General features: G+C 61.6%; 5 protein-coding genes across 13 annotated transcripts; 3 read left to right on the forward strand and 2 right to left on the reverse strand.

Annotated features, from left to right (window-relative positions):
- Window positions 1–53: 53 nt before the first annotated feature.
- On the forward strand, window positions 54–1,243 carry MRPL16 (mitochondrial ribosomal protein L16). Of its 2 annotated transcripts, none has more exons than XM_031613907.2 (4): window positions 54–151; window positions 307–372; window positions 474–622; window positions 705–1,243. In XM_031613907.2, the coding sequence occupies exons 1-4, from the start codon at window positions 109–111 to the stop codon at window positions 1,188–1,190; spliced, it is 744 nt and encodes a 247-aa protein (XP_031469767.1). In that variant the 5' UTR covers window positions 54–108; the 3' UTR covers window positions 1,191–1,243. The 2 variants fall into 2 exon arrangements, with proteins under 2 accessions (XP_031469767.1, XP_031469766.1); XM_031613906.2 differs by having other exon boundaries at window positions 76–190.
- A 631-nt stretch (window positions 1,244–1,874) lies between these two features.
- Window positions 1,875–6,487, reverse strand: STX3 (syntaxin 3). Of its 3 annotated transcripts, XM_031613905.2 has the most exons (11): window positions 5,693–6,487; window positions 4,960–5,040; window positions 4,786–4,885; window positions 4,600–4,674; window positions 4,449–4,516; window positions 3,295–3,403; window positions 3,141–3,214; window positions 2,933–3,067; window positions 2,491–2,601; window positions 2,267–2,365; window positions 1,875–2,168 (listed from the first exon to the last, which is right to left on the reverse strand). In XM_031613905.2, exons 1-10 carry the CDS (start codon window positions 5,972–5,974, stop codon window positions 2,288–2,290), a joined length of 1,113 nt encoding a protein of 370 aa, XP_031469765.2. In that variant the 5' UTR covers window positions 5,975–6,487; the 3' UTR covers window positions 1,875–2,168; window positions 2,267–2,287. The 3 variants fall into 3 exon arrangements, with proteins under 3 accessions (XP_031469765.2, XP_031469763.2, XP_089996479.1); XM_031613903.2 differs by lacking the exon at window positions 1,875–2,168 and having other exon boundaries at window positions 2,295–2,601; XM_090140353.1 differs by lacking the exons at window positions 1,875–2,168; window positions 3,141–3,214; window positions 3,295–3,403 and having other exon boundaries at window positions 2,295–2,601.
- Window positions 6,488–6,592: 105 nt separating this feature from the next.
- PATL1 (PAT1 homolog 1, processing body mRNA decay factor) lies at window positions 6,593–11,616 on the forward strand. 2 transcript variants are annotated; one of them, XM_031613901.2, is made up of 17 exons: window positions 6,593–6,697; window positions 6,955–7,066; window positions 7,157–7,446; window positions 8,061–8,255; window positions 8,340–8,441; window positions 8,546–8,635; window positions 8,732–8,940; window positions 9,009–9,092; window positions 9,249–9,432; window positions 9,635–9,749; window positions 9,838–9,935; window positions 10,007–10,066; window positions 10,159–10,307; window positions 10,414–10,573; window positions 10,697–10,852; window positions 10,927–11,018; window positions 11,107–11,616. In XM_031613901.2, the coding sequence occupies exons 1-17, from the start codon at window positions 6,683–6,685 to the stop codon at window positions 11,258–11,260; spliced, it is 2,265 nt and encodes a 754-aa protein (XP_031469761.1). In that variant the 5' UTR covers window positions 6,593–6,682; the 3' UTR covers window positions 11,261–11,616. The 2 variants fall into 2 exon arrangements, with proteins under 2 accessions (XP_031469761.1, XP_031469762.1); XM_031613902.2 differs by having other exon boundaries at window positions 8,340–8,435.
- Window positions 11,617–12,208: 592 nt separating this feature from the next.
- OSBP (oxysterol binding protein) lies at window positions 12,209–18,065 on the forward strand. The gene is made up of 14 exons (XM_031613934.2): window positions 12,209–12,486; window positions 13,751–13,959; window positions 14,636–14,883; window positions 14,958–15,156; window positions 15,377–15,479; window positions 15,553–15,607; window positions 15,698–15,829; window positions 15,910–16,155; window positions 16,230–16,350; window positions 16,433–16,536; window positions 16,632–16,727; window positions 16,801–16,982; window positions 17,066–17,286; window positions 17,356–18,065. Exons 1-14 carry the CDS (start codon window positions 12,209–12,211, stop codon window positions 17,496–17,498), a joined length of 2,337 nt encoding a protein of 778 aa, XP_031469794.2. The 3' UTR covers window positions 17,499–18,065.
- Window positions 18,066–18,557: 492 nt separating this feature from the next.
- CABP4 (calcium binding protein 4) lies at window positions 18,558–22,975 on the reverse strand. Of its 5 annotated transcripts, XM_031614113.2 has the most exons (6): window positions 20,925–21,506; window positions 20,384–20,414; window positions 19,603–19,746; window positions 19,398–19,507; window positions 18,903–19,050; window positions 18,572–18,812 (listed from the first exon to the last, which is right to left on the reverse strand). In XM_031614113.2, exons 1-6 carry the CDS (start codon window positions 21,165–21,167, stop codon window positions 18,784–18,786), a joined length of 705 nt encoding a protein of 234 aa, XP_031469973.1. In that variant the 5' UTR covers window positions 21,168–21,506; the 3' UTR covers window positions 18,572–18,783. The 5 variants fall into 5 exon arrangements, with proteins under 5 accessions (XP_031469970.1, XP_031469971.1, XP_031469973.1 ...); XM_031614111.2 differs by having other exon boundaries at window positions 18,571–18,812; window positions 20,384–21,041; XM_090140364.1 differs by lacking the exons at window positions 18,572–18,812; window positions 20,925–21,506 and adding exons at window positions 21,587–21,704; window positions 22,744–22,975 and having other exon boundaries at window positions 18,921–19,507.
- Between the last annotated feature and the right edge of the window lie 41 nt (window positions 22,976–23,016).

The raw sequence follows: 23,016 nt of genomic DNA on the forward strand, positions 1-23,016 counted from the left end.
CCCTTCCCCTCAGCCGAGGGGGATAAGGAGCTGTGCGACCGGAAGTGCTCCCCGCCGAGCGGCTGATGGAACGGACCCGATGGCGGCGCCCGGCGGGCACTTCCGGCCATGGGGTGGTGGCGGCTGGGGCGGCCCGTGGCGGCCTGCGGAGGTCGGGGGGGCCCGGGAGGGACCGGAGGGGGACTCTGGGGTAGGCAGGAGGGGTCTGTAGGGCGGGGGAGGGGGCGAGGTGTGCAGGGGGTGCCCGGGGAGACCTTCCTGGCGCCCCCGGCCCGGCTCGGTCCTGAGCGCTCATTGTGTCCTTAGGCCTCGGCGGCAGCGCCGTCCCCCGGGCAGGCCTTAAGAAGTTCGTGCTGCCCCCTGACTACAGCGGTAAGTGCGGGACCCCGTGTCTGGCGGCGGTGCCTGAAGGAGTTGTCTGTTCCCTCCCCCACCCGTCCCCACGGTGGTCCTCACGTTTCCCCTCCCTGCAGGCATCACGCTCCCGGAGAGGCCGAAGCTGAAATTCATGGAGAAGATGCCGGCAGTGCCGAAGGTCAGACGGGAACCACGGCAGCTGCGGGACATCCGCGGGCCTTCCCGCGTGGCCACCGACTTCACGCAGGGGCAGTACGGCATCCTGGTGAGCACTGGGCTGTGGTGGGTTGCACCAGGCTTGGAGCACCTCCGGTGCCCAGCAGTCAGCCCTTGCCATCGTCCCACAGGCACTGGGGGGTGGCTACCTGCACTGGGGGCACCTGGAGATGATCCGCTTGACCATCGGGCGCTACATGGACCCCAAGAACATGTTTGCCATCTGGCGCGTGCCAGCCCCCTACAAACCACTGACAAAGAAGAGCCTTGGACACCGCATGGGGGGTGGCAAAGGCCCCATCGACCGCTATGTGACTGCAGTGAAGAGCGGACAGCTCGTGGTGGAGCTCGGTGGGCGCTGCGAGTTTGAGGAGGTGAAACCCTTCCTCACACAAGTGGCCCACAAGCTGCCCTTCCTTGCTGTTGCTGTCAGCCGGCAGAGCCTGCAGCAGATGCGGGAAGAGGAGGAGGAGAAGAGGCGCAACAACCAGAACCCCTGGACCTTTGAGCGTGTCATCACTGCCAACATGCTGGGCATGCGAAAGTACCTCAGCCCCTACGACCTGAAGCTGAAGGGACGCTACTGGGGGAAATTCTTCCTCAAGCACAGGGTGTAGCCCACAGGCAGGGATGGAGTCACCGGAATAAAGCCTTCTGTGAAAGTATGGAATCATAGAATCTTTGGTGTTGGAAAAGACCTCTAAAATCATTGAGTCCATCTGTCCGCTTACAACCAAGAAACGTTTAGATGTGGCACTGGGGGACCTGCTTGAGTGGGGAAATATTGGTGTATGGGCTCAATGATCTTGGAGTTTTCTTCCAGCCTTGGTGATTCTGTGATTCAGTATCGCCCACTATGTCATGATCCCTCATGCCACATATCTACGTTTCTTCAGCACCTCCAGGGGTGGTGACTCCACCACCCCCTGCGCATCCCGTTCCAATGTCTGACCATTCTTTTAGAGAAGAGGTTTTTCCTAATATTTAGCCTGAACCTCCCCTGGCACAGTTTGAGGTCATTACCTCTCATCCTTTCACTCCTTACATGGGAGAAGAGACCAACTTTACCTCATTTCAGGGAGTGGCAGAGAACAATAATACTTTCCCTCGGCTTCCTCTTCTCCAGACTGAACAATCCCAGCTCCCTCAGCCACTCCCCATAAGACTTGTGCTTCAGACCCCTCGCCAGCTTCATTACCTTTCTTTGGGTGTGATTACTGTGGGTTGTGGAGGCTCAGATGTGGGGATGGGACGCGGAGGTGGGTGATACAACTCGCTGACACAGCACCATGGGGCAGAGTGTGAGTCATCTCTTTATTGGGGAGGAGGTCTGTGGTGCGGGTGTCGGCACATCTGGACAGCAGCTCTGTGGAAGAATGGCTGCACGCGAGCTCTGAGTGAGGGGTGAGCTGCTTTCACCACCAGGCAAGGCAGAGCCCTGGCTGTGGCTGGCTCTCTGCTGGTGAGGAGGGAGCTGTGGGACCCTGGTGTGAGGACAGTGGGTGAGGAGGGACCTCGGGGTGACGTCCTCAAGGCTTGGCAGGTGGGTCCCAGGGCCACGGGCAGGATCACCAAACAGGATGGGGAAAGGCCACCTGTAAGCAGGAAGCATCAGAGGTGGCTGGCACTGCTACCCCCATCTGTCAGTGCAGAGTGAGTGCTGCTGGCCCGAACCCCATGGGCACCCCATCACCTGTGGGGAGTGGCTGAGGTGTCAGGCAAAGATGCTACCGATGCTGGAAGCCAAGATGATGACAAGGATAATGCAGCAAATCATGATCATGATCTTCTTCTGCATGGGAGAGAGGGGCTGTGAGGCTGGGACGTGGGCAGTGCGGGGAAGGGGGACAGGGGACAAGAAGACAGAGGTTCAGGGGGCGACTCAGAGCAATGAGGGATCCTGTTGGTCCCTCTCACCCTCCTGGCTTCGCTTTGGTACTTGACGGCCTTTTTGGTGTCAGCCACAGCTCGCTCCACGAAGCCGACAGACTGGTCCATGTTGTTCTCTATGCGGTCGATCATGGCTCCCTATAAGGGCAACAAGGAGAGACAAAGGGCACAGCACGACTCCTCGCATTGCATGGGGCACTGGGGGTGCTCAGAGGGGATGGGGAGGAGACCCTTCCCAGGGGTTCGGTGCCGTGGCTCTGTGGTGCTCCATGGCCAGGTCCCAGCCCCTGGGGTCCCTCCTTGTTCCCTTGCTGTCCCATGCATGAGTCCCTGTCTATCTCCGTCCTGTCCCTACTTGTCCCTATGCTGTCCTATGTCCAGACCCCCGTTTGTCCCCTCCCATTCCCCTGCCTCAGTCCCTCTGTCTCCCCTGCCCCATGCTGGCTCGCTGCTCGCCCCGCAGCCATGCCTGGTTCTCCACTAGCATGGCGATGTCGACAAACATGTCGTGCAGCTCCTTGATGCTGCTCTCCAGCCGCACGATGTCCTTGTGCCGCCCCTCGATTTCACTCAGTGCCTGCTTTGAGATCTGCGAGTCCATGATCTGCAGGGGGGACAAGACAAGAGGCGTCAATGGGGCAGCTCCAGACCCCCAACCCTGGCCCTATGGGGCTCACCCCTGAGGTGAAGATGGCGGGGTTCCCACTCTCCAGCATCTCCTCCAGCTCCTCGTCCGTCGTGTTCTTGCCAGCTGTGGGGAGTCAGTGCTGCCACAGGCTCTGCCCATCCCACTGAATGAGTGGGGCATAATGTGGGGAAGGAGACACGCACTGATCTCTAGCTGCCGCTGGATCCGGCCTTTGCTGCGCTCTCGGAAGTCAACCTGCGCCTCGTTGTACTTGGTCATCACATCAACGAACTTGCGGGACAGGACTGAGTGCTGGGGATGGGAACACCCTGAGCATGGTGTAGCTCAGCCTCAGGGGCTGGACTGAGTGCTGGATTTGGGTATGGGGACAGTGAGAAGTGGACATTGGATGGGACGTCCCAGGCATGGCATGTTCCAGCTTCCAGAACCAAGCACTGGGGATATGAACATTGGGCTGGGGTCACCCGAGGCGTGGTGTGTCCCAGTCCTAGAGGACAGGACTGAGTGCAGGGGACAGGGATATTGGGATGGGGTTACCCTGATGTGTCCCACCACAGGATACATGACTGAGTGTGGAGGACAGGGACAGAGATGTTGGGATGGTGACATTGGGTTGGAAACACTGAGTATGGCACGTTCTAGCTCCTGGTATTATGATCAAGCGCTGGAGTTATGTATGAGAGACACTGGGATATGAACACCCCAGTGTCCCTGCCCCGGGGGACAGGATTGAGTGCTGGGAATGGGGACATTCTGATGTGCCTGACCACAGGATACATGACTGAGTGCTGATGACAGAGACAGAGACATTGGGATGGCAACATTGGAAAGCAGGTATCTCAGGCATGGCATGTTCCAGCTCCCAGGGACAAGGCCGAGAACTGGGGATGGGGGTACAGGGATGGGGACATTGGGATGATGATAACCTGAGCATGCTGTGTTCCAGCCCTTGGGGTTAGGATCAACCGCTGGGGTTGGGGATGGGGAGATTGGGCTGGAGACACTTCAGGCATGGTGAGCCCCAGCCCTATAGGGTAGAACTGAGTGCTGAGGATGGGGACACTGGGACAGGGACATTGGGATGGGAACACTACAGGCGTGGCATGTCCCAAACTGTGAGGACAGGACCAAGTGCTGGAGTTGTGGATGGGGAACTCACAGCACAGTGTGTCCCACATCAGGGTACATGACTGAGCGCTAAGGACGGTGACAGGGATATGGGAACAGGGACATCATAGATAAAGCATGCCTTAGCCCCAGGGGACAAGCCCGAGTGTGGGAGCAGCCGTGATGCATTCCACCCCCAGGAGGGGATGGCAGGGTGCAGTCACCTCACCTGGGACTTGCGTATGCGCAGGTCGGCAGAGGAGCGGGCCTCATCCTGCTCAATGTTCCTCTCCATGCCTACCAGCAGTGAAAACCCCACCTGTCAGGTGCATTTCCCCCCCCACCACGGTGACCCCAGGGCTGGGGACGCAGCCACTCACTCTTCAGCTTGTTGCGCACGCTGTTGGCCATCTTCTTGATGTCAGCTGTGAGCTGCTCCAATTCATCTTTGGTCTCTGCAGGGGATGGGATACTGAGACAGGGATGCCATCGCAGGTGTGTGTCCAAGGAGGGGACGTATGGCCCTGATGGGGGTAGAGGGGGGGACGACACACAGCCATGCTCACTCTGTTCAGGGATGGGGGCTGAGAGGATGACACTGTAGAGCTTCTTGGCTTCCTCCACGTTCTCTGAAATCTTGTCGATGTTCTGCCTGGTCTCCTCAATCTGGAGGGGCCATGAGGACATGTCACCTGTGTCCCCCACGTGCCCCACATCCCCTGTGTCCACCTGCTCCACACCTCAGCGAAGAATTCGTCCATGAAGGCTGTGTTGTCGATGGCGATTTCCATCTCATCGGTGTCATCATCAGCATCCTGCTTCTGCGGGAAGTAGTGAGGGGATGCTCAGGGGACACCTGGGGACAGCCAGTGGGTGTGGGACGAGGACAGGGAGGGAACGCAGTGGCCCCCAAGCAGCGAGGGGGGGGTCCAGCTGGCTGCCATCTGCTCACATCTGACAAGCAGGAATTAACGGATTGCAGGGCTGGGCCGTGGGAGGAGCAGGGACAAGGGATGGGGCACTCCATTATGGGGCTTTGTGGCCCCAAACTTCACCCCACAGCAGCTCCGCATGAGCTCCCCTCTGCCCCACAGCCACCCTTGCCATTACCACGGTGTCGTGCCCCGGCCCCCTATTTCTGGAGTAAAAATAATGCTTAATCCCCTGCTCCCCCCGCAGGGCCTGATCATGGGCAGCGCCTCCCTTAATCCCTGCTAAATCCCCCACAGGGCAGCATGGAGGCTGCAGGGCTGCGCAGCGTGGGGAGCACCCCAAGAACCCAAAAGCAGGGCATGGGGGCCCTGCATGTGTTCCGCACCCCTTCCTGCACGCCACAGTGAGGATGCAGCCACCCCGAATCCTCCCAGGGCTAAGACCCGTGGTCCCCTCCAGCAGTAGGGCACGACCTATCCCTGGATGACGTATCCCTGGATGACCCCACGTGTGCCCCCCATGGTGCCCTGCACCCCTCACCGCCCGGAGTTGCTCCAGCCGGTCCCGCATGGTGCTGGGCTGCCAGGACTCGCCGCCCGCCTGCTGCCGTCCTACATCAGCCCCGCTAATCCCCACTGATGGGCACTCAGTGAGAGCAAGGCTGAGGCGGGGCTGCCCGCACCCGCCACGTGTGCTCCAGACACCCGAAGGGGGGGGGGCGGTGGCGAAGGTGCCAGTGACACGAGTGTCTCCACAGCTTACGGGTGACCCTGGCACCAGATGGGGGACAGGAGGTGGTGGTGGACAGGTGGACACGGCCATGGATAGGGGATATGAGTGGTGGGATATGGGTTGGAGGGCAGGGCCACGGATGGGGGATAGGGGTGTTGGGATATGAAATGGGGACGTGGCCACGGGTGGTGGGACGCAAGTTGGGGATGTGGCTAAGGGTAGGGGACGTGGTCTGGGGGACAGAGCCACGGATGGGAGGAACAAATGGTGGGACACAGGTTGGAGATGTGGCTAATAGGGGACACGGACTGGGGTTGTGGCCATGGCTAGGGGACACGAGGCAGACTTGGCCATAGTTAGGGCACACGGTTGAGGGGCGTGGGCTGGGGGACGTGTCCACGGGCAGGGGACTCGGGTGGTGGGACACAGGTTGGGGGTCGCGACTAGAGGGAAACACCCAGGGGACTCAGCGGAGGACCGAGACACGGCTGACGTGGGGGGGGCACGGCTGGGACAACAGCGCGGGGCTGGGGCAGGACGGGGCACAAGGGCCCGGAGGCAGGCAGAAAAAGGCCGCCCGCCCCTTTAAGAGCCGCCCGCAGTGGGCGCGGCGCACCTAAAGCCTCCGAGTGGGCGGTGCTCCCCCTTTGCGCATGCGCATCCCAATGACGGGCGGAAAGGGTGACGTCATGCGCGTGCGCCCGCGGCGGCGCATGCTCGGCGGGGCCGGAGCGGGCCGCGCGGAGCCTGCGGGCGGGGGGCGCCGCCGCCGCCGCCGCCGCCGCCACTACTACCGCCATGTTCCGGTACCCGGTGAGTGGGGGGCGGGGTCGGGCGGCAGGGATCGGGGCTGGGGTTCGAGCTCGGGCCTCGGAGTTGGGTTTGGGGCCGTGGGGCCGTGGGTTGTGGCTGTAGGTTCAAGGCCCAGGGTCAGCTCTGAGGGCTGAGGGTTGGGGCCCGTAGCTTGGGGCCAGGGCTCCGGGCTCGGGACTGGGGCTGTACGGCAGGGCTGGGCCTTGGGCTTGACGGCGGTGCCGGTGGTGGTACAAACGTGCTGTCTGCCACCGCAGTCCCTGGAGGAGTGCCCGCTGGATGAGGAGGAAGACGGCTTCCAGGCACTGGGCGAGGAGGATGAGGACATCGATCAGTTCAACGATGACACCTTTGGAGCCGGGGCTGTCGGTGAGCTTTTGGTCCCTATCTCTTGCCCACACCACCTGCCCGGTGCCTGGTGCCCTCTGCTGCCACGCTCACCCCACCGTTCCCATGCAGATGATGACTGGCAGGAGGCCCACGAGCGGTTGGCTGAGCTGGAGGAGAAACCCATAGGCTCTGGGCAGCAGGCCGCGCCGAGCAGTGAAGATGCAGAGTTGCTGGGTGAACCTGAGGATGCACTGGCAGAGCGGCTGACGCGGCTCGTGATTGAGAGTGAGCTGGAGGACCCTGCCATCATGCGAGCCGTGCACACCCGTGGGCCTGGTGTACAGGCCATGGCACTCAACACCAGCATCTGGGATGGCCCTTCTGTGCTGCAGCGCATCCGCACACCACTGATCACCCAGGTTTGGGCATAATTTGCTGTCGGCACTTGACAAAGGGCTGCAGGAATGGGGAAGGAAGTGTTAGGAAAAGGTTCTTCACCAGAGGGTTGTAGGCGTAGAGCAGGCTTCCCAGAGAAGCAGGCACTGCCCCACACTACCAGAGCTTGAGGAGTGTTGGGGCAGTGCTCTCAGACGTAGGTTTGGGTTTTGGGTGTTCCAATGTGGGGCCAGGGGTTGGACTCAGTGGTCCCTATGGGACCCTCCCAACTTGGGATATTCTGTGGCTGTTGGGTGAGCTATTGGACATCACTTCTTGACCCTGCATGTGCTCTCTCTGGGCTGGGTGATGCCACGCAATCCCTGGTGGTGTCAGCACTCAGGATTTGGGATCGTCAGTGCCTCGAGGCATAACTGTTTTCATTGCTGGGTGACAGAGAGTCAAGCTTAATTAAGAGTCAGACGCAGGATCCTTGGGGCTCCCTGAGAATCCTGGCTGGGGTGTGGGGATCTCCAGCACTGGGAAAGCACGACACGGCAGCTCCTCTGCACTATACCATGTCAGTGTCAATGTCCTTGCCACCATGTCCAGCCCTGAGACTTCTTTCCAGGGCTTTTCTCCCCACTTCCACTTGCAGGAGATGCCATCAGTGTCCGTGCTGGACTATGCTCTGCCCCAGAGACCCCTGCAGGCTCAGGAGGAGGAGCGGGACCCCTCGGAGCGGGCACTGCCACGTCGCTCATCCTCCCCCATCATTGGGAGCCCCCCTGTACGAGCAGTCCCCATCGGTACCCCTCCCAAGCAGGCTGCTATGCCCAATTTTAACCAGCAGGTATGGCCCCCAGCTCCCTACAGCAGTTGCACGCCCCTTGGCAAGGAGCCAGCGGTCAGACCCCCACTGCTTTCCTTCTTTCAGATCCTGTGTCCAAAGCCTGTCCACATCAGGGCTACCATGCAGCAGCGCTACTCTGCTCCCTACAGCGAGAGGATGTCCCCCAACCAGCTCTGCAACGTACCAGTACTCAATGCTCCCACCCCCGAGCCCCTCTGATACCCCGACTGCATCATCATCCCACCTGGGAGAACCATGACCGGGGGCTCTGCTCCTTTATTTTCTCGCAGAACTCTTCGTTGCTGGGCCACCCATTCCCCACCAGTGTCTCTCCCGTTTTCACCCACCTGCAGCGGGCGCAGCTGCTGGGAGGAGCGCAGGTAAAGCCCTGGACTCTGTGCTCCCCCAGCCCCATAGGGGTGAGGGTCCAGCATTCTGATAGATCCTGCCTGACCCATGCTCCCTCTGCCCCACAGGCTGGCCGAATTTCCCCCAGCCAGTTTGCTCGAGTCTCAGGCCTCGTTGGGAGCCCACTGCCCTCCGTCAATCCCAAGCTGTTGCAGGGCAGAGTGGGGCAGATGATGGCTCCTACTGGCGGCTTTCGTGCCTTCTTTGGGGCTGGCCCCGCTCCGCCCTCACAACCGCAGCCTCCGCCGGGCCCCGTGCCTCACCTGCAGGGCCTGAGGTAGGCACTGATCCCCTCGAGGTCGTGCGCCTGCCGTACAGCCCTGTAATCCCATGTGCTCCCCACAGGCCACAGCCCTTCCGACCGGACACCACCCACCTGCACCCCCAGCATCGCCGGCTCCTGCACCAGCGGCAGCAGCAGAACCGAAAGTGAGCACCGGGCGGGAGGGAGCGTGAGGAGGTGGGCGGTGCCCCGGTGCCGGGTGTTCTGGGGGGCCCGTGCAGCCGGGGCTAGCCTGTGCACCACTCTCTGTCCCTTCCTGTAGCTCCTGTGTGCTCATGGGTGCCCTTCTTGCCTTCTGCCAGCCAGCACCGTGGCCTCAACGGCTCGGTGGGGGAACGAGGGGGCCACCGTGGCAGCCACCAGGAGCAGGCACGCAAGGACCCCTACGCAAACCTCATGCTGCAGCGGGAGAAGGACTGGGTATCCAAGATCCAGATGATGCAGCTGCAGAGCACCGATCCCTACTTGGATGACTACTACTACCAGGTACTGGGAGAGGGGCAGGGATGGGGCCAGCAGAAGGGAAGAGCTGTCACCCTCTGCCTTTAGAAAGGGAGGGCATCAGAGAAGATGTCACTGTCTTTGCACGTACTGGGAAGGAGTGTTGTGAAGCACTGCTGCATGAAGGAGAAGCAGTGGGGAAAGGGCTTTGCTCACGGGATACTGACCTTTCCTGTCCCTGTCCCAGAACTACTTCCAGAAGCTGGAGAAGCTGTCAGCAGCTGAGGAAGACGGTCCCAAGAAGGAGCGTACGAAACTCATCACCCCTCAGGTGGCAAAGCTGGAGCACACCTACAAGCCAGGTTAGCGCTTCCTTCCCCAGGTCTGTGGACAGGGAGAGCAGTCCTGCCCTGGGGGCTGGCTCCCTGCATCCCCTGCCCCATCCTGCAGTGCAGTTCGAGGGCTCGCTCGGGAAGCTGACGGTCTCCAGTGTGAATAACCCCCGGAAGATGATTGATGCAGTGGTGACCTCCCGTGGAGAGGATGACGTGAGTGCTGCCCCTTCCTCCCAGCCCCATGACCTGCACCTGCACCCTGACCTCCTCTCTCCCCTGGGCAGGAGACAAAGGAGAAGCAGGTCCGGGACAAGCGGCGCCAGACACTTGTCACCATTGAGAAGGTGAGTGCTGTGTCCCCACTCTGTATGGGGCACGGCCCGTGGGTCCCCTGGCTGTGGGTCTCTGCCCTGTGTGATGGCCAACTGTCCTGCAGACGTACAGCCTCCTCCTGGATGTGGAGGACTACGAGAGACGCTACCTCCTGAGCTTGGAGGGCGAGCGGCCCGCCCTGATAGGTGAGAGGAAGCAGAAGATCTGCAACATGTATGACAATCTGCGTGGGAAAGCACCGGGGCAGGAAAGGTGAGCGGGGAGGTGCTGGAGGCTGAAATAACTTCACTTTTGCACCTTGATGTCTCTGTGAGGTGCAACTTCTATCACTGTGCTGGCTGAGTCATTTCCTTCACAGACCGAGCGACGACCACTTCATGCAGATCATGTGCATCCGGAAAGGAAAGCGCCTGGTGGCTCGCATCCTCCCCTTCCTGTCCCCTGAGCAAGCGGCCGACGTGCTGTTGGCGACTGCCCGGAACCTGCCCTTCCTCATCAAGAAGGATGCTCAGGATGAGGTGACTCCTGCAGCTCAGAGCATTCCTCCCATGCCCCACAGTGCAGGCCCCCACCTCTCCCCTTGGGAGAATGGGGATGGTTATGGGGCAACCCTGCATCCCAGCTCTCTGCGCTCCCCACAGGTGCTGCCCTGCCTGCTGCGGCCCTTTTCACACGTCCTCTACCACCTCCCCCTGGGGACAGTCACCAGCCTGGTGCAGCAGCTCACCAACCTACCTCAGAGTGCTGCCGCACCCGCCTCCACCAACCTGCACCTCACCACAGTGCTCCAAAACAAGGTGGGCGCCCGTGGGGCTGGCATTGCTCCTTTGCATCCCCGCGGGTTCCCAACACCTCGTCTCCGTCCCTGCAGTTCGGCCTGTCCCTGCTGTACCTGGTTCTGAGCCGTGGGGAGGAGCTGCAGAGCACAGACGGCGGCACGGAGCTGATGCAGGACAACCAGTGGTGAGAGATGGGGCGGCGGGGCTGTGCCATCCGGGGGGGGAAGAGCCAGCGCTGTCCCCATGCCCGCTGACACACCTTCTGTCCACAGGACGGAGCTGATGCTGCTGGCCACCCAAGAGCTGCTGCGTGTACCGCCCGCTGCCCTGCCCAAACCGGTGCCCCCCCCTTCCAACCTGCTCTCTTTCTTCTCCCGCTACGTCGACCAACAGAAGCTCAACCTACTGCAGACCAAGCTGCAGTGATGCTGTGCTCAGCCCCCCCACAGCCCGGTAGGACGGCGGCGCCGGGGCAGGCGCAGATCTGGTCGTTCCGTGGCTGAGTCCCGGTGCCCAGTGGCGGTCCTCAGTCCTACCACCGCGTCTCAGCGCCGGTGCCCCCAGCCGCCATCCCAGCACCTGGGGCTACTTCTGCTGCTGGGTTCTGGCATCTTCTTCCAGTTCCAGCCCCCCCCCATGCTGTTTGCACACCCCCTGCCGCCTCACCCCGACCCCACCGCAGTTGCAGTTCACACACACACACACACACACACAGACACACACACACACACAAACACCCGTAGACCCACACCATCCCTTGGAGATTCCTTATTATTATATATATATATTTTATTTTAATTTTTTTTTTTGTGCTTTTTTTTTTTTCTTTTTTTTTTTCTTTTTCGGTTTTGCCCGGTTTTCGGCTCTGGATCAGGAGAATAAAGTTTCTAACTTTACATTTTTATAGGATGTAAATAAAGACGGATTCTGTACGGTCCCGCCTGGCCTCTGCTTGCCCCGCCCCCAGGAGCGTGCCGGCCGTGGCCACGCCCCCCAGCGGTGACGTCAGGCCGACGTGGCCGCGCCGCGCCCTGGATAAAGGCCATAGGTTAGCGCCCCGTGGCAGCGCCCTCGAGGCCAATCAGCGTGCGCGCTGCGGGAGGTCTCGCCTTCCGGCCAATAGGCAGCGCGATGAGTCACTGCTTCTCCGTGTCAGCCCCGCGTGGCTCCCTTTCCCGCTTCCCATTGGCTAGGCGCGGCGACGGACGCGTCGTCGAGCCAACGGGAGCTCGGGACGAGGCTCGCGGCGTCAACCAACCGGAGGGCCGGCGCCGCGCCGCGCTCGCCTCTCCGCCAATCGGCGGCGCGGGGCGGGACGAGCGGCGCTCCGCTCGGCCAATGGGCGGCGGGGCGTGGCGGCTGACGGCGGCGGCCATGGCGGAGGTGCGTGGGGCGGGCGCGGGCCCCGGCGCGGCGCTGCCCGTGCCCATGGCGCTGCCCGCGGCGCCCGGCGCGGCCCCGACGCTGCCCTCCCCGGCGGCGGGAGGCGGAGGCGGTGGCGGCCAAGGGGCGGCTCCGGGCCCGGCGGCGGCGACGGCGGCGGGGAGCGGCGGGGCGGCGCGGGAGGGCTGGCTCTTCAAGTGGACCAACTACATCAAGGGCTACCAGCGGCGGTGGTTCGTGCTCAGCAACGGTCTGCTCAGCTACTACCGGTACGGAGCTCCGCCCCGCCCCGCCCCGCCCCGCCCGCTCCGTAGGTGCGGGGGCCGGGGTCCCCGCCGCGCGTCCCACCCGCCGCCCCCGAGCCGCTCTGCGTTTCCCCCTCCGCTTCCCGGCGTTTTCCGCCGCCCCCTCTGGTGTCCCCGGTTCGCTCCCGCACCGCCTCGGTGCCCGCTCAGCGCCCTCCCGTTGCTTGACAGGTTCCCCACCGGCCCTCCCCGGTGCCTCCTGCCGACTCCTATTGCCCGTCAGTGCCGCCCTGTCGCACACTGGTGCCTTCTCAGTATCTCCTTGGCCCTCCCAATACGTCCGGCACCCTCCTGGTCCCTGCCGCTGCCCTCTCAATGTCTTCTGCTGCCCGGTTGCCCCCCCCCCCCAACCCCTCCCAGTTCCCCAGGTGTCCCTTGGTATCACCTGGTGTTCCCTTGGTGTCTGCCCGGTGCCCTCGGTGCCACACCACTGCCCCCGCTGCCTTCTCGGTTGCTCTCACTCCCCGCCCCCCCACACCTCCTGCTGCCCACCAGTGCTCCTCAATGGTCCCTGGTACCCACCTGATCCCCCCGTGATCCCTTCAATTTGCCCAGGTGCCCCCTGATACCTCCCAGTGTTCTCTTGGTGCCTTTACAACAGTACCTGCCTACTGATCCCTTGGTTCTCCCTTCTGCTATCTGGCACGTTCCGGTGCCACTCGGTCCCTCCTGGTACCACCCTGGTGCACTCTTACTCCCTTCCCCTGCCCAGTTGCCTTACTGCTCCCTTCTACTGCTCCACTGTACCTTCAGTACTCACCCAGTGCCTGCCCTGTGCCCCCTTTGGTCTTCCCTATGCTCCCCAGTGCTCCCCAGTGACCCATAGCACCCTTTTGCTGTTCCCTGGTGCCTACCTGATCCCCTCTAGTTGCTCAGCTGTCTCCAGGTACTCCCTCAGTGCCCACCCTATACCCTCCCTAGTCATCTCTACTGCTTTTCAGTGCCGCCCTGGTGCCCTCCCAGTGCTTCTCTGTCTCCCCTTCATTGCCTCCTAGCACTCACCAATTCTTCCTTATTGGTTCCCTTTTGTTCCTGCTCGATGCTTGTTGCTGCCCCACATTTTCACCTGGTGGCTCCCTGTTGCCCACTGCTTCATTCCAATGCTCACTCGTGTGCTCTTGGTGTCCCCTAGTAACCACCCAGTCCCTATCTGGCACCCCCCAATCTCCCCCCAGTACTCCGTTGGTGCCCCCGCAGTGCAGGGGGTGGCAGCTGGCTGTCCCCACAGCTCCAAGGCGGAGATGCGCCACACGTGCCGTGGCACCATCAACCTGGCCACAGCCAACATCACAGTGGAGGACTCGTGCAACTTCATTATCTCCAACGGCGGGGCGCAGACCTACCACCTGAAGGCCAGCTCTGAGGTGGAGCGGCAGCGCTGGGTCACGGCACTGGAGCTGGCCAAGGCCAAGGCCGTCAAGATGCTGGAGGAGTCAGGTAGTGCCTAAACATTGAACTGTAGAACCATAGAATGGCCTGGGCTGAAAAGGATCACAATGATCATCCAGTTCCAACCCCCCTGCTATGTGCTGCGTCGCCAAGCAGCAGACCAGGCTGCCCAGAGCCACATCCAGCCTGGCCTTGAATGCCTGCAGGGATGGGGCATCCACAGCCTCCTTGGGCAACCTGTTCCAGTGCCTCACCACCCTGAGTGAAAAACTTCCTCCTAATATCTAACCTCCCGTGTCTCAGTTTAAAACCATTCCCCCTTGCCCTATCACTATCCACCCTCATAAACAGCCGTTTCCCCTCCTGTTTACGTGCTCCCTTCAAGTACTGGAAGACCGCAATGAGGCCTTCCCAGAGCCTTTTCTTCTCCAAGCTAAACAAGCCCAGATCCCTTAACCTTTCCTCACAGGAGAGGTGATCCAGCCCTCTGATCATCTTACTGGCCCTCCTCTGGACGCGCTCCAAGATCTCCACGTTCTTCTCATACTGGGTGCCCCAGGCCTGGACACAGTACTCCAGATGGGGCCTCACAAGGGCCGAGTAGAGGGGGACGATCACCTCCCTCTCCCTGCTGGCCACCCTTTTTTTAATGCAGCCCAAAACACAGTTGGCCTTCCAGGCCATTGCTGCTACCTCCCTCCTTAACACCCCGTCTTGCCACCAGATGACTCCGGCGACGAGTCGGTGTCCCAGACCGACAAGACGGAGCTGCAGAGCACGCTGCGCACACTGTCCAGCAAGGTGGAGGACCTGAGCACCTGCAACGACCTGATTGCCAAGCACGGCACGGCCTTGCAGCGCTCACTCAGTGAGCTGGAGAGCCTGCGCCTGCCGGCCGACAGCACCGAGAAGATCAAGCAGGTCAACGAACGTGCCACGCTCTTCCGCATCACCTCGAACGCCATGATCAATGTGAGTGACACCAGGGGACAGCCCCGCTCCGCTCCCTGCCACCACGGAGCTGATCTCATCCCACCTCCATGCAGGCATGCCGGGATTTCCTGCTGCTGGCCCAGACCCACAGCAAGAAGTGGCAGAAGTCGCTGCAGCATGAGCGGGATCAGCGCATCCGCCTGGAGGAGACGCTGGAGCAGCTGGCCAAGCAGCACAACCACCTGGAAAGGGCTTTCCGTGGTGCCACCGTTCTGCCCGCCAGTGCTGCTGGCAGTGGTGGCTCTGCCAAAGGTACCTGAGCACAGCCTGGGGCCGACTGGGGGAGCTGAGGGTACTGTGGGGCAGGAGGAGCAGGGAAGCCAAGAGTGCTGCTGGGCATCCTGGTACCACTGTCCCCCTGTCTTCTGTTCCACACCGTGCCCAAACTCTGCCCATCCACCACCCCACAGGGAGGCAGCAGGCACCCTTAAGAGTGCAGGCATACAGCCCCCTCTGTCCTTGTCACCTCCAGATCCCTGCTGCTCTGCAAAAGGAGACCTGAGTGATGAGGACGATGATAACGAGTTCTTTGATGCCCCGGAGATCATCACTGTGCCGGAGAGCATGGGCCACAAGTGAGTACAGGGGCTGCCCCCAGGGTGGACAGAGGCAGAGCTGGGCCTAATGCCAACTCCTGCCCCCCCCCAGGCGCACTGGCAGCAACATCAGCGGCACCAGCAGTGACATCAGCCTGGATGAGCAGGTAACAAGTGGTTCTCCACAGCTGAGCTAGATCTGAGGATGTGGGTGTGAGTGTGGGGGAGTCACAGTGATGCTTGTCTTACCCCCTCAGTATAAGCACCAGGTGGAGGACACCAAGAAGGAGAAGAGAACCCGCATTCCCTACAAGCCCAACTACAGCCTCAACCTTTGGAGCATCATGAAGAACTGCATTGGGAAGGAGCTGTCCAAGATCCCCATGCCGGTGAGCAGGGACACAGCCAGGGCCTGACTGGTGGGGGCTGCGTGCCCTGTTCCCTCCTTTGACCTTTCATTCCCCTCCAGGTGAACTTCAACGAGCCTCTGTCCATGCTGCAGCGTCTGACGGAGGACCTGGAGTACCACGAGCTGCTCGACCACGCGGCCAAATGTGAGAGCTCGCTGGAGCAGCTCTGCTACGTGGCTGCCTTCACTGTCTCCTCCTACTCCACCACCGTCTTCCGCACCAGCAAACCCTTCAATCCACTCCTGGGGGAGACTTTTGAGCTGGACCGCCTGGAGGAGAACGGTTACCGTTCCCTCTGTGAGCAGGTACCGCTGCCCCGCACCGCCAGCACCGGGGCCAAGTGCTGCAACTGGGCTGAGCGTCCTCTCTGTCCTCACAGGTGAGCCACCACCCGCCAGCTGCCGCACACCACGCTGACTCCAAGCATGGCTGGACGCTGCGCCAGGAGATCAAGATCACCAGCAAGTTCCGGGGGAAGTACCTCTCCATCATGCCTCTGGGTGAGCTGTGGGGGGCTGAGGGGCAGCTGGGGGCTGTGCCCTGTCCAGAAGGTGACGATCTGATGCTCCTCTCCCCTTTCAGGCACCATCCACTGCGTCTTCCATGCGTCTGGCAACCATTACACATGGAAAAAAGTCACCACCACCGTGCACAACATCATCGTGGGAAAGCTGTGGATCGACCAGGTGGGGCGCTGGGCTGACCCTCATGCCTCAGTTTCCCTGCAGTGAGGGGAAGAGGTGCAGGGTGGAGCTGAGTGCATCTCTGCGGTTTCTTGTAGTCGGGTGAAATTGAAATTGTCAACCACAAGACGGGTGATAAGTGCAACCTCAAGTTTGTCCCCTACAGCTACTTCTCCCGGGACGTGGCTAGGAAGGTAGGGACTGGTGCGCCCTGTGGGGTGGCAGCGGGGGAGTGCATGGGTCACTGGGGGGTCTCTGTCCCATCAGGTCACGGGGGAGGTGATGGACCCTGCGGGGAAGGTGCACTTCCTCCTGCTGGGCACCTGGGACGAGAAGATGGACTGCTACAAGGTGGCAACGGGCAGCGGGGACAACGGGGCCGAGGGCCGGCAGCGGCTGCACGAAGCAGAGGAGAGCCGTGTGCCGCTGTGGAAGAGGAACCAATTGCCGTGAGTTGGTGGCATGGGGGGGGTGCAAGGATAGGGGCTGTGAGCCTCCCCAGAGAGGGGCTGAGCTCTGTGTGCGCGTGTAGGAAGTACGCGGAGAACATGTACTACTTCTCGGAGCTGGCACTGACGCTCAACGCGCCCGAAAGCGGCACGGCGCCCACCGACAGCCGCCGGCGCCCCGACCAGCGCCTGATGGAGAACGGCCGCTGGGACGAGGCCAACGCCGAGAAGCAGCGCCTGGAGGAGAAGCAGCGCCTGGCCCGCAAGCGTCGCGAGGCCGAGGCTGCCCGTGCAACCGAGGACGGTAAGGAGGGACTGGGGGACCCCAAGCCCCCCCTGTCCCCGCGGCGCTGAGCCCTGGCTGTGCCCGCAGGCACCCTGTATGATCCCTACAAGCCGCTGTGGTTCGAGCGCAAGAAGGACCCGGTCACCCAGGAGCTGGCGCACGTCTACCGGGGGGGTTACTGGGAGAGCAAGGAGAAGCAGGACTGGAGCGGATGCCCGGACATTTTCTGAACACACCGTGCTGTCGGCACCCACCCACCCACCGGGGTTGCCTTAGCCCATAGCCACACTGACCTTGATGCCCGGGTGGGGAGTGGGAGCCAAGCTGGCCCCCCCCCCCGACCCCGGGAGCTCCCCCCCCCTGCCCTCATACGTGCACTCCGCCCCGGTGCCCTGGAGCAGGAGCAGCTCCCAGGGAGCGCATCGGGGCGAGCCCGAGGCTGGCCTTGGTCTCTCCTTCCACTCCATTATTTTAGCCCTCTGTTGGGCATTCGGGTTCTGTCGGGGGCGGGGGGCTAGGCTCACTCGCCCCACAATGGTTATGATGTAGAGAGCTATGGGGGGGGGGGGCACCCTCTCCATGCTCGCCCCAGTGCCCCCAGCACGGTGCCTTCCTCCTGTGGCATTTGGGGCAGTGGGGGCACCGCAGTGGGGCAGGGACCCCTCCTTCCTTCCCCCACACCTAAACACTACAGCAGCCTGAGGATGGTGGGGGGGGGACTCTGCGGGGCTGAGTGACCCCGTGGTGTGGGTGGGGAGGGGGGGACCTGGAGGCAGTGAGTGGGGGCATATGATGCCTTTTTTTTTTTTTTTTTTCATTTTTTTCATTTTTTTTTTTTCCCCTCCCCCTCCTTATGTCTAGGAAAACAACTAAATTAAAATCTGTGAATGCCCCAAACACCGTGTGTGTGTGTGCTGGTTTTGAAGGGTTTCCCCCTGCAGGGTTTGGGAGGACGGGCACTGTGCTCTGGAGAACCTCTGGGATCTGTCACTGCTGGGACACAGGACCCCTCAGCCCCAAAAGAGGAGGGGGCAGCCTCTGAGCAGGTACTTGAACTCTGGACCGTCAGATTGAGAGGTCTAATTCTCTGTTGACTGAGCCACCCAGTTCAGTTTCTGGATGAAAGTATCACCGTGGGGGTGGTCCCCTCTTTTTCTTCCTCCTCATCACCTGCTGCAGGGTCCCATCTCCTCTTCTGCCCAACACCTGACCCCTGCAAGAGCTCTGTGCCCTCCCCCAGTGCAGTACCCAGGGCACCTGGGATCTCCTTGTCCCTTTTTGGGGTGGCAGTCCCCTGAGCCCCCTCGTAGCAGCAACCCCCTTCCCCACCCCACATCCCACCTCTCCCCTCCCCCAAGGACCACTACCACAATCCTGCCAGTCTGAGCAAGTAGCTTTATTGAGGGGCCCCCTGCCCCACTGTGTTTCCCACCATTTGCTCTGAACCCTACTGATGGCTGGAGCAGTGCTAGGGAGAAGAGGCAGCCCTGGGCCCCCTCCTGCCCCACAGCTTCATTACCGGGAGGACAGCATCATGACGAACTCTGTGGGGCAACGTGGCGGGCGTCGGGCACAAGGACACGTGTCCCACGCCTTGCCCAATGGGGATGAGGGGAAATAGGGCTGGACCTCACCATCGAAGTCCACACGGCCGTCCCCATTGAGGTCCACATCCTGTAGGATCTCATCAACCTCCTGTGCCTTCAGCTGCTCGCCCAGCAGCGCTGCGATGGCCTGCCGCATCTCTGCGCTGCTGATCTCCCCATCTCCATTCACATCGAACTGCAGCACACGTCGTGCCTCTTCCCCACCTCCCCTCATCCCTCAATCCCTGCTTTTCCCGTGTTCATCATCCCCGGCACAACAATGGTGCCTCTCATGGCCATCGTCCCCTCGTGGTCTTCCCATAGTCTGTGGTCACCATTCCCCAATGGCCACTGTCCCCTCCCAGTCTTTCCATGGTTGCTGTCCCTTCCACACCTGTGCTCATCCCCATGGCTGTGGTGTCCCTGTGTCCGTGCCACTTGTGTCTCCATGCCCACAGTGTCCCAATGCCTATGTAGTCCCTGTGGCCCCGGTGTCCCCATGCCCACAGTGTCCCCATGGCTGTAGTGTCCCTGTAGCCATACCTCACGGAAGGCGATCTTCAGCTCCCTCACACCCACCATATGAGCCGTCTCCTCCCGCAGCTTTGGCCCCATCATCTGCACAAAGTCCTCAAAGTCCACACGGCCACCCACTGTACCAAGGGAAGGAACAGCCTCAGTGCCCCAGCCCTGTCCCCATATCCCCACACCACTGCCCTGGCCCTGCAGAGGCCATCCCTGCACTCACTCCTCATCTTGATATGCTGGGAGATCTCGATGAGCTCCATCTCAGTGGGCATATATCCCAGCGTGCGCATGCAGGCACCCAAGTCCTTGTAGCTGATGAAACCATCCTGGTCAGTGTCAAACTCCTTGAAGGCATCCAGCAGTTCTGTTCCGTGGGCACAGGGACCCATCAGGAATGGGACCGTGGCACCTCACCCGAAGGCACTTTGTCCCACAGGACCCCTTCCCATAGCAGATTCTTCTGTGGCGTGAGTCCCCATATGGCACCAGCTCTCATGGCACCATGACCCACAGCAACATGTCCCACAGTGGCACCTTGTCCCATGACAGGTCCCTCCATGATGCATCCCAACACAATCCGTGGCACTACAACCCATGATACTCTGTCCTTATAGCACCATGCCCAACAGCAAGTCCCTCCATGGCATATGTCCCCATGGTGCAACATTCCACGGCACAAGCCTCCATGGCACTACGTCCCATGGCACCACATCCCATGGCAGATCCCTCCATGGCACACTTCCCATGGCACCGTGTCTCACAGCACCACAACAGCACCATGTCCCACAGCATCACATCCCAAGGTGACTCCCTTCACATCTACACGTTCCATGGCATCATAAGACTTGGCACCATGTCCCATGGAAGGTCCCTCCATGGCACATGTCCCCATGGCACACTGACCCATGGCCCGTGTCCCGTTCTATGGCAGCTCCTTCCATGGCATTTATCCCATGGCACCACACGCCCGTGTCCCCCCATGCCCCGACCCCACTGCTCACCATCCAGCTCCTCCGGTGACAGCTCCCGCTCCTGGGACAGGGCACAGAGGGGTAGTGGTGGTAGAATCAGACGTGGCTCAGCCCCCCACCCCACCCAAGCAAACCACGGTGTCACCTTTGTTAAGCGTGGGACAAAATTAACTCCCACAGGAGGGATTAGAGGGATTGAAGACAAAGCCCTGCCTGGCCCCCCTGCCCACCGACCCCATCGGCCCCTCTCCCTTTCGGCCCCTCTCCCTGCACGCACCCTGATGCCCCCAGCCCAGGACCTCTGACCCCCAATAGAGTTCTGCCCCATTGCTGGAGGTTAGGTGTTTCCTGAGTGACAGGGTGGAGATCCCCAAGCCCAGCCCCTCTGCTCCCCCCTCCCAGTGAACCCCAATCCCTTCCCAGTCCCACACAGGGGGGGGATGAGCCCCCAGACCTCCCCACTCAACCCAATGGTACCCACTTGGCACCACGTCCCCTCCATCCCCGTTGAACCCAGCCCCATCTCCAGCTTCCCGTATCCCCTCCATCCACTGCCTCCCCATGCCCCCACCTTGCCAAACACCATGTTGAGGAATGGTGAGTACGCCTTGGTGCTGGCAGCGTGGGGGTCCCCGGCCCCTTTCTTGCTGTTCTTCCGCCCGTGGCCTCCGTGCTGGATTTCAGTGTTGGGGCTGCCCGGGGGGCCACCCGCCTCAGGGGCTTTGGGGGGCCTCTCGTCTACCTGCCCCCGCTTCCCTTTGCCTGAGGCTTCGGTGTTCTTGGGGGCCCCCTTGTCCCCCCTCGAGCGTGGCATGGGGCCGAGGGGCTGGTGGTGGCAGCAGGAGCAGGGCCGGGGGTCAGCCAGCCCTTAAGAAGGAGGCCAGGAAATCCTCTTACCTGCCCCCTCCCCCCCCACACCCCGGGAGGGCAAAGCCAATTAGCAGTGATTACCATGGCAGGAAATAAGCCACCCACCGTGCCCTCATACATGTGCTGCCCACCTCCCCACACTCACACTGAGCCAACTCCAGCACCCCAACGCTACCACCTGTGTCTCCATCCCAGACACCTGTTGGTCCCCATTCTTACGTCCCCACATCCAGACCCCCAGGCATCTCCTGGCTGCAGCAGGGACAGTGTGACAGCCAGCAGCAGCGCCTGTCCCCTCCCCAGTCCCCGTGTCCCCATGATAGCATCGCCCCAGCTCAGCATATGCAGGCAGAAAGGCAGTACCTGGCAGAGAGATGCCATTGTGGGGACACCATGGCACTGTCCCCAACACGGCCACCCCAGAAGGGTCCATCTGCCCAGAGACACTCAACCTTGGTGCTGGGAGCCCACAGGGGCCATCCTATAGTACCAGCACACAGGGAATGAGAATCCTGGTGGGGGGGGATGGGCAACTGTCCCCACCAGAGATAACGGAGCTGCTTCCTCCCTGCATGGCAGCAGCTTCCTGTCCCCTCTCCAGGAAAATAGATCGGGGGTGTCACTGCCAGGGGGATGAGCCCCTCCCACCCATCCCCACACACAGGGCAGCCCAGGAGCTCCCCAGTGCAAGCCCACACCCACACGGCTGTTACAGTAGGTCAGATGCTATTTATTGGCCTGGACTATGGGGCAGGGATGAGATGGGGCCACAAGCATGGCATGGCATAAAGGAGAAGGAATGCTGAGGGGTAGAGTGGGGAAGGAGAGGCAAGAGGGGGGCCAGATGTGATGGAGGGGGAGAATGGGACAGTGAGATGGGGATGGCGAGCAATGGGGAGGGATGGAAACTATGGGGTAGGGAACTATGGAGGGCATGCAAAGGGGCGGGGAGCTACGTTTGGGATTCAAATAATGGGGAGCAATGGCAGGGATGCAATGGGATGGTGAACAATGGGGAGAGGGGGCAACGAGAGAAGGGGTGATGTGAGGGGATCCAAAGGGATGAGAACCTATGGGAGCAATCCAGATGATGGGGAGCAATGGGGGGTTGCAATGGGACGGGAGTCTATGGAATGGAAAGCAATGTGGCAGAGATAACACTATGGGGAGTTATACCCAAAGGGATAAACACGGCGAAGAGGATAAAACGAGACGGGGACCGATGGGATGGGTGCAACGGGACGGATCCGGAGGAACGGGGACCGAGGGGATGGGAAGCTACGGGGGAGAATGCATTGTGACGGGGAGCTATGGAGATGTAATGGCAGAGGGAGCTACGGGCAGCGGGCCGTCCGCGGGGTTCCGGCGGCTGGTGGCGGCACGCTGGGCGCCTACATGGCCGCCAAAGCGCCCTTCCAGCCGGCACGGCTGCTGAGCCGCGCCTTCCGGCGGCACGGCGCCCGCTGGCTGTACGCCGTGTGGGCTCGGCCTCCCACATGGGCAGCTGTGTCAACTCCTACCTCTGCCTGCTGCTGGGCACCAGCGTGGGGCACCGCGCCGCCAGCGCCGTGTGCGCACGGCCGTGCCGCACAGCCAACGGGGACGGGAAAGCTGCCGGCACCGGGATGCCCCCGTGACCACGCCCCCTTCCTTGCCCACGCCCCTTCATTGGCCACGCCCATTCCTTGGGCACGCCCCCTTCCTTGGTCACGCCCCCTTCCTTGGACACGCCTCTGCATTGGCCACCCCCTCTGAGCAACCACGCCCCCACGGTCTGGCTCCGCCCCCTTCCC

The sequence above is a fragment of the Phasianus colchicus genome, chromosome 5, assembly GCF_987193195.1.
Source record: "Phasianus colchicus chromosome 5, bPhaCol1.hap1.1, whole genome shotgun sequence".
Lineage (NCBI taxonomy): Eukaryota > Metazoa > Chordata > Aves > Galliformes > Phasianidae > Phasianus > Phasianus colchicus.

Bases quoted from the DNA above. Each gene is read 5' to 3' on its own strand.
- MRPL16 (XM_031613906.2), top strand. From the start codon at position 109: ATGGGGTGGTGGCGGCTGGGGCGGCCCGTGGCGGCCTGCGGAGGTCGG. The intron at 191-306 runs GTAGGCAGGAGG...TTGTGTCCTTAG, and splicing joins GACCGGAGGGGGACTCTGGG to GCCTCGGCGGCAGCGCCGTC. The intron at 373-473 runs GTAAGTGCGGGA...CCCTCCCTGCAG, and splicing joins GCTGCCCCCTGACTACAGCG to GCATCACGCTCCCGGAGAGG.
- STX3 (XM_031613903.2), bottom strand. From the start codon at position 5,974: ATGGCCGTGTCCACCTGTCCACCACCACCTCCTGTCCCCCATCTGGTG. The intron at 5,041-5,692 runs GTGAGGGGTGCA...TACTTCCCGCAG, and splicing joins GGCTGGAGCAACTCCGGGCG to AAGCAGGATGCTGATGATGA. The intron at 3,404-4,448 runs GTGAGGTGACTG...TCCCATCCCCAG, and splicing joins TGCGCATACGCAAGTCCCAG to CACTCAGTCCTGTCCCGCAA.
- PATL1 (XM_031613901.2), top strand. The intron at 8,256-8,339 runs GTATGGCCCCCA...TCCTTCTTTCAG, and splicing joins TGCCCAATTTTAACCAGCAG to ATCCTGTGTCCAAAGCCTGT. The intron at 10,067-10,158 runs GTGAGTGCTGTG...ACTGTCCTGCAG, and splicing joins CACTTGTCACCATTGAGAAG to ACGTACAGCCTCCTCCTGGA.
- OSBP (XM_031613934.2), top strand. From the start codon at position 12,209: ATGGCGGAGGTGCGTGGGGCGGGCGCGGGCCCCGGCGCGGCGCTGCCC. The intron at 15,480-15,552 runs GTGAGTACAGGG...GCCCCCCCCCAG, and splicing joins CCGGAGAGCATGGGCCACAA to GCGCACTGGCAGCAACATCA. The intron at 15,608-15,697 runs GTAACAAGTGGT...TTACCCCCTCAG, and splicing joins ACATCAGCCTGGATGAGCAG to TATAAGCACCAGGTGGAGGA.
- CABP4 (XM_090140363.1), bottom strand. From the start codon at position 21,167: ATGCCACGCTCGAGGGGGGACAAGGGGGCCCCCAAGAACACCGAAGCC. The intron at 20,415-20,924 runs GTGGGGGCATGG...GCCCTGTCCCAG, and splicing joins TCAACATGGTGTTTGGCAAG to GAGCGGGAGCTGTCACCGGA. The intron at 19,508-19,602 runs GTGAGTGCAGGG...CCCTTGGTACAG, and splicing joins CCAGCATATCAAGATGAGGA to TGGGTGGCCGTGTGGACTTT.